Raw genomic sequence first — 8,046 nt, forward strand, 5'->3', positions numbered from 1 at the left:
ATCCCCAGGTTTCAGCATATCCCAGGGATATAGAACAGAAGAGGGGCAGAGGAAAGCAATATGTTTTCAAGTGTCAAGTTCAACTGAAATTAAAGACCACCTACTATACAATTCTGAGTCATAAATTCATGTTATTTTATAATAATATCATAATATTTTATACTAGCTTCATGACAAAACAATCTTTTTTTTACTCCCTAAAATTTATTAGTACTGACCAAATGCTGAATTGAATTATTGGTATAATTTAGTCTAAAGTGATAAAAATAAGACAAAGCATGGTAAAGACTGCTTTATTGGTGGCAGTTAGTACAAGTCAATAAATATTGATCCCCAGAGAAGAGCTCAGCTATTTATCAAGCTACTGATTCATAGAGAGCTGAATGGAACTGAACCAAGTAATTATTGGGATGACTCAGGTCAATCCTGCTTCTTGGGAAATGAAGCCATGGCCAGCTGATATATGGCATATGCTGTTCCTGAGAAACAAAAACAAAAGATTTATAAGAAATTCTGATATTTAAACATATAAAGTTAATATTCCAGCTCAAAAACTGTAAGACAAAGGAAAGGCTGGTATTAAGACTACCTTAATGGGAGCACCAAAAAGCATTTTGATAGCTGCTAGAAAATTTTAAGGTATTTGTAAAACACATTTGATCTAGTTTTGATGTTAGCTAATTGCTACAGAAAGTGCAAGATACAACACAGTAACATATTTGCCAATAATAATGTAAAAAAAAATGTTTAAATAACATTAAGAAAATATATATAACCTAAGACTGCTTGAGAAATACTAAGGATGATTTAAAAGGCAAAAGAGGTTAAAATAACTTTAAAGTCCCTAACATACATTATCACTGTAAAACCAACAGGGATATAATTTTTAAATAATCAAATTAATATTAAAAAATCTAATAACTAGAATTTTACTTTTAAAACATTACCAGCATGTCTAAGAAATCATCGAATTGACTGAAAAGAATGTAGCTTATTTATGAAACACAAATGTCCCTATCTGATTGTTGTCTTGTTCATCAAAGTCCCTTCTACCTTTAACTGTATTCAATTCAAGCCAAAGAAAGCACCTCACATGAGGTGTAGGACTCTGAATTAAGTTTCAAATCTCAGCTTTTTCACATAGAAGCAATACTGTTTGGATAGCCAACACAATTTCCTCAATTTTAAAATGAGGAATGAAGTTTCACATAGGAGTTACAGAAATCCATGTGTATGTCTATCAATATGATGGGCACACAATTATGCAAATAGTTTCCCTCCCTTTCCTAGACAGCAATCATTCAAATCCTAACTATACTCCTATGACACCAACATGTGATAGGACACTGCTAATACTGAGGGACCTGCCCAATACACTGGAAAGACATCAAAGTGCTTACAAATGGTAAAAGCTAAGCATTGTTCTGTACAAGGTTTCATTCATAAATACGCATGTACAGGGAGTTAAAGTACAATGTGTTTATATTATGCATCAGTCAAAATGTTTTAAAAGCTACTGCTATCAGAGGCAGACAGAATGGACGTTTTTGGCTGAAAAATAGGCACAATCAAAAAGCCACCTCTATCATAAGATGATAATAATAGAACTTCACTGTTCTATAGTTTTTAGAAAATATATTCTTATATAGTATATATTAATCACTCTCTTGAATGTTTATATGAGACACAATATCAAATCAGATTCCAGAGACAGACTCCATGTTTATGTAGTTGTTAGTTATCATTACTATAGCTTTTCTATAAATCTTCAAACATTCCAAATATCTTACCACCAACTGTAAGAACCATGGTGGCTCTATACAGGAGAGCATCAGCTACCCCACCTTTTAGATGCACTGGAATTCCATTATCCTCCTAAATGTATTAAAAAAAAAAAAGACATGATTAGATGAGTCACTTATCTCCAATTGAGTTTCAAAAGACTAATTATTCATATAAAATAAAATAGCTGCTTAGGCCCCTAGAATTAAAATAGTTTTAAACATCAAAATTTAAAAGGCCTACATTTTCTTCATTCTTTCTATATTACTACTACTCTTGAGATCCAATATAGATGGTCTTTCCAAGGAATATAAAAAAGTGAGTTTTTTCAAGCTTTTTTTAAGCTTTAAGAACTTAAATATAAAAAAATCAATAATTATCACATTTTATCTCTTGGGACCGACACTGTGGCGCAATGGGTTAAGCTGTCACCTGCACTCCTTGAGTGCTGGTTCAAGTCTCGGTTACTCCACTTCAGATCCAGCTCCCTGCTAATGTGCCTGGGTAAGCAGTGGAGGATGGCCCAAGTCCCTGGGTCCCTGCCACTCATGTAGGAGACCCAGATGAAGCTCCTGGGTCCTGGTTTCAGCCTAGCCTAGACCAATTGGTCATTTGGGGAGTGAACCAGCAGATGGAAGGTCTCCATGTATCTCTCCCTTTATGTATGTAACTATTTCAAATAATTTTTTAAAAACTTTATTTCAGAGCTAGCATGATCCCATCCACTGGCTCACTCTACAAATGCAAATGCAAAAGCAAAAGCAAAAGCAAAGGCTTGGTGGAAGCCAGGAACCAGGAACTCAGTCCATCTCCCATGTAGATGATAGAAAACCAATTACATGAGCCATCACCACTGCCCCCCCCCCAACCCCCCCAAGAGTCTGCAGTGGCAGGAAACTAGGATGAGGAAGCCAGAGTCACGAATCAAACCCAAGTACTCTGAGGTGGGTCATGGTGTCTTTTTTTTTTTTTTTTTCCCAAGATTTATTTTTATTTATTTGAAATACAGAGTTACAGAAAGAGGTCTTCCATCCGCTGGTTCACTCCTCAAATGGCCACAACGGCCAGAGCTGAGCTGATCTGAAATCAGGAACCAGGAGCTTTCTTCCAGGTCTCCCACGAAGGTGCAGGGGCCCAAGGACCTGGGCCATCTTCTAATACTTTCCCAGGGCATAGCAGAGAACTGGATCAGAAGAGGAGCAGCTGGGACTCGAACTGGTGCCCATATGGAATACCTGTAGCTTCAGGTGAGGCTTTAACCCACTGTGCCACAGCACTGGCCCCAGGGTCATGGTGTCTTAACTGCTAGCCTAACAGTCCACCCTAATAACTGTCACACTTTAGGCATAAGGTTGTTTTTTTGTTTTCCCCCTTAAAAAGGGAGGGAGGGGATTTTGGCTTATCATCTTAAATTATATCCTTGGCATCTAGTCTAGCATCTGACACGGAATACTTAGTGTGTCTGTTAAATATTTTTATGCAATACATATGACACTTTTTTTATTGCTTGAAATTTTATTTGGAAAAAACTAGAAATCACAATAAACAAAAGCAACTCAAAATCTATTTACAAAGGTCAATTGTTTTACTCTACTAAGTCTTCCTTTCAGAGATAACTATTAACAATATGTACATATTTTAGACTTTTAAAATGCTTGTATGGGCATATATCTTCCACAGACTTAATACATAATGAGACTATGCTCTATAATGGTATGTCATATACCATTTTCCGTTTTTTAAAAAGACTTATTTATGGGGCTGGTGCTATAGCATAGTGGGTAAAACCGCCGCCTGCAGTACCAGCATCCCATATGGGCACTGGTTCAAGTCTTGGCTGCTCTACTTCTGATCCAGCTCCCTGCTAATCCACCTGGGAAAGCAGAACATGGACCAGGTGCTTGGGCCCCTGTATGCACATAGGAGACCCAGAAGAAGCTCCTGGCTCCTGGCCTCAGACCAGCCCAATTCTGGCCATTGAGGCCATTTGGGGAATGAACCAGCAGATGGAAGCTCTCTCTCTGTAACTCGGCCTTTCAAATAAATAAATAAATCTTAAAAAAAAAAAAAAATGACATTTATTTGAAAGGTGAAGTTACAGCGAGAGAGAGAGAGATAGATAGATAGATATACAGACCTTCCATTCTCTGGTTCACTCTCCAAATGGCTGCAACAGAAGGGTTTAGAACAGGCCAAAGCCAGAAGCCTGGAACTCCATCCAAGTCTCCCATTGAGTGGCTGGAACCCAAGCACTTGGGTAATAGTCCACTGCCTTCCCAGATGCATTAGTAGGGAGCTGGATCAGAAATAGAGCATGCACGATTTGAACCAGCGTTCAGATGGGATGCCAGTGCTGCAGGTGGTAGCTTAATCCATGCTGCACTACAACACCAGCCCGCTATTTTCCATTTAACACTATCTTAAAAAAAAATTCTGTTCGCCGTGGCTCAACAGGCAAATCCTCCACCTTGCAGCGCCGGCACACCGGGTTCTAGTCCCGGTTGGGGCGCTGGATTCTATCCCGGTTGCCCCTCTTCCAGGCCAGCTCTCTGCTATGGCCCAGGAAGGCAGTGGAGAATGGCCCAAGTCTTTGGGCCCTGCACCCGCATGGGAGACCAGGAGAAGCACCTGGCTCCTGGCTTTGGATCAGCGTGATGCACCGGCCGCAGCGGCCATTGGAGGGTGAACCGACGGCAAAAAAGGAAGACCTTTCTCTCTGTCTCTCTCTCTCTCACTATCCACTCTGCCTGTCAAAAAAAAAAAAAATTGTTAATTCATTTAAGTCTACCTTATTCAATGGCCACACAGCATTCCACCATGGGAAAATAAGTGAATCAGCCAATCCTCTATTAATGGATATTTAGGTTGCTAGGCTGCAAGGTTTGATAAGATGAAATTTAATTTTAAATTAAACATTTAATTTTAAATTAAAATGTTCTTTCCTATTTTAAAATACCTATGCTATTATGTTTTCAAGAGTCTTATAAGTGGGCCTCCCATATGACAGGGCATATAATTTGTTTTTAATATTATTCTTAAATATCCTCCAAAACTTTCATACCAATTATACTATTCAGCATGTATGAAAGTACTGTGTATGAAGGTACTATCTCCCATGCTTGGCCAATATAACCTATTTCATATCTTTCTAAAATCTTGACTATCACTTAGGGGCGTGAGTCAGGGTGGTAAATTGTTATTTTGAGTTTCTTTTCTTTTTGTCATGCTTGTCTTAATAGGACTCTGGTCTAGTGATCGCTTTGGCAGCACATATACTAAAATAAGACTCTGGTCATGTTTTCACATAAGATAGTTTTTTATTTCCCAGGTAAGGTAAAGACAAGGTAACACTGTGACCTCTAAAATCAGAAGGGTGATGGCTCAGGACTAGAACCATGAAGGTAGTTGAGCTGGTCTAGTTGAGCTGGTCTACAGTGTATTTATCCAGAGGGGTCTTAGAAATGTTGGCAGCCGTCATAGCCTTGGCCTTGTACATTGCGGCATGGCTGTTTCTGCTCTGAAGTCAGGTACAGCCTGTTCAGTCAGTACTGGTTTTCCTACTTCATCTCCAGGAGAAAAACCACGCTCTCTGTTCAATGTTAAAGACGTGATCTGTGGCCACTAGTGCTTCCCAAACCACTGCCAGCCCAAAATAAAACTGTGGTGGCAACGGGCAGTGCCAGCAGCGTTCCTCAGGAGTCCCTGTTTGGGGCCAGGACTGATGGCAGACAATTTGCATTTCTTGTTTATTGATATGTAGTTCTTTCTTTACTAAGTTGTCATATTTTCAAAATTTGCTATTTGTCACTTGTCTTTTATAACTAAATTCAAAATTTTCATGGCATCAAACCTTGCAATTTTTCTCATTAGAAGCCTTCCCCACCTTTAAGATTGTTAAGTATTCTCTTATATTTTGAGGGAGAAACACTTACATTGGCAACTTATTTTCTTGGATTATTACATAGAAGGAATCTAACTTTACTTTCTTTAAAACACTCATCTGTAGGCAGCTGTGGCACAGTGGGTTAAGCTGCCACTTTCGATGTCCAGATCCATATCAGAATCCCACCCCAGCTTCCAATTAATGCAAACCCTGGGAGGCAGCAGCCGATGGCTCAAGTACTTGGGTCTCTGATACTGGCATAGGAGACTTGGATCAAGTTCTGGGTTCTGGACCTTAGCCTGGCCCATCCCCAACTGTTGCAGGCATCTGGGGAGTAAACTAGCAAATGAAGATCAGTCTCTCTTCAATCTCTCTCTCCCCTCACCACTCCCACTTCTCTCTGCCTTTCAAATAAAAAAATAAACTATTTTGTAAAAAACAAGCAATTTATTTCAATACTAACATACTGTGTCCTTTCCAGCTAATATGAAATAGCACCTTTTAGCATATATTACATTTCTACATGTATGTTTGTTCTGTGTTTAGGCCCTTTCTGTCATCTATTTGCCTATTCCTATGCAACCACATGCAACAAATGCCAATCCACCAAACTCCAAAAACAATTTATCATTGACTTATATTCGTTTTGCTCATTTCTTTCTGCTTGCCCTTTCTCCTTTTTCAGTTACCTGCCAAAAGACGATTTCCAACATTGTTCCTCTAATACACCAGGACCACTGGCAATCAGCTATCTCTAGATTTTCCCTAATCTCCAACTCTTGCTAGTCTAATTATTATAATAATAATCTCCTATAAAACATTTGAGTACCTGAAATAGCTTTTGTTTCTCTGGAACTTTATTTTCAATATGCCTGCGTGAAGCAGTGCTTATGGTTCTCTGGGCAATCTGACGAAGAGCCTGAAATGGGAAATGCAGAAATTCATTAAACAGATTTAGAACCAATAGAATCCTTTGGAGCCAACCACATTCAATCCTTTCTTGTATAGAAGCGCGAACAGCCACAGAAAGCCTAACTGATGTGTAAGTAGCAAAGCCATGGACCAGCAGCCACATTTTTCCATCTGTGTTTCACCCTCTGCTCTGCTCTTCATTTTACACTTTGCAGACCCCAAACACCATTTTCATTTCTACCTAAATTGAACCTGTAGCCTTTTATAACTCAAAGAAAATATGTTTAGCAATATTACATTTTAAAAAAAATGATTAAAAAAATAACCTATGCTGATGTTTTCATATCATTATATTAAAAATCTATTTGTTAGCAAAATACACTAGTCTGATTCCTACTTAAATAAAACGCATCCCTCATTACATTTCCCTTTAAGAAAAAGCTAGTAGGGTACAAAATCCTTTTTTTTTAAAAAATTGTATTTTAGTTGAATTAAGTAATTACATTTGCACTCCACTTTCGAAAATAATATTGGGAAGCTAAGTAAAACCTTGCTGAATTGCGAAAGAAAATTATCACTGTTGCATTTTCCTTTTTTTCAACATTTTGGAAGAATATTTCTCATGCTCCAAGTCGGTGGAGGTATGTAGAGCAGCTACCGGGCAGAATCGGCACTGCACTGCTGCCATGCCTACTCCCCGAAGTCCCGCGCAAAATGCAGTGACTTGGCTTGTAAACTACCTTCTGATGCTCTCAAAGCTCAGTCAAAGCCTCTCCGTACCAGCCGAACCTTTCCGCCTGGTGCTTCCGAAGGTCAGAAACTCCCCATCTGGACTTTGGTGTTACATCGGAGCTACTGACCTCAGGGTAACCCGGGCGGGCCTCCCAGCCGCTCCACTCCCTACAGTTTACCCAGCAACGGCCTGGGCCGAGAGGAAGAGATTGAAAGGGAAAGAAAGGTCAGCTGAAAAAAGGACACGGGCCAAGGTGACTTCACAAGCCGTTTTCGGCCTCATTTCCAGGAGAGGGTTCGTCTGTCGTGGTCCCTTAGCTTCGCTCCCAAACCCTATCCCCGTCTCGAATGCAAGGGCAGAAGCTACTCACCAGCAGATTTCGCAGCATCTTGGCTCCGTTACTGTCCACCAACCGCGACAACCGAAAGCCAGGAACGGAAAAAAGAAACGCTCCACCGGAAACGGAACTGTCTCGCGGCCCTGCGCAGCCGTCAAGAACCCAGCCTTCCCGGGCGGAGGAGGGGCTTGCACTCGACCATAGAGAGCGAAAGAGCGGTGAGAGCGGCACGGCCGTACGGCTCCAGCCGCTCTAGCCGGCTCGCCGCCTCGGCTGTCTCGTGGGCCCGTTCCCGACCCTTCCTGTACTGATCGGACCGCTGGGCGCTGGCACTCAGACTGGGGAAAAACAAACAGATTTTGAGACCGGAGAGGCGGGCAGTGATGCTTTAAAGACTGT

The 8,046-nt window shown here is 40.5% G+C and overlaps 1 protein-coding gene across 1 annotated transcript; it reads right to left on the reverse strand.

The window, feature by feature from the left end:
• Positions 1-277: 277 nt before the first annotated feature.
• Positions 278-7,790, reverse strand: LOC133756020 (cytochrome c oxidase subunit 7A2, mitochondrial). Its single transcript, XM_062186372.1, has 4 exons — positions 7,681-7,790; positions 6,495-6,584; positions 1,791-1,875; positions 278-479 (listed from the first exon to the last, which is right to left on the reverse strand). The coding sequence occupies exons 1-4, from the start codon at positions 7,696-7,698 to the stop codon at positions 421-423; spliced, it is 252 nt and encodes an 83-aa protein (XP_062042356.1). The 5' UTR covers positions 7,699-7,790; the 3' UTR covers positions 278-420.
• Positions 7,791-8,046: the final 256 nt, after the last annotated feature.

The sequence above is a fragment of the Lepus europaeus genome, chromosome 3 (genome assembly GCF_033115175.1).
Source record: "Lepus europaeus isolate LE1 chromosome 3, mLepTim1.pri, whole genome shotgun sequence".
NCBI classification, from domain to species: domain Eukaryota; kingdom Metazoa; phylum Chordata; class Mammalia; order Lagomorpha; family Leporidae; genus Lepus; species Lepus europaeus.

Excerpts from the sequence above, each read along its gene's own strand:
- LOC133756020 (XM_062186372.1), bottom strand. Across the intron at positions 1,876-6,494 it reads AGAAACAAAAGCTATTTCAG|GAGGATAATGGAATTCCAGT; the intron begins GTACTCAAATGT and ends TAATACATTTAG. Across the intron at positions 480-1,790 it reads CATGGTTCTTACAGTTGGTG|GAACAGCATATGCCATATAT; the intron begins GTAAGATATTTG and ends TTTGTTTCTCAG.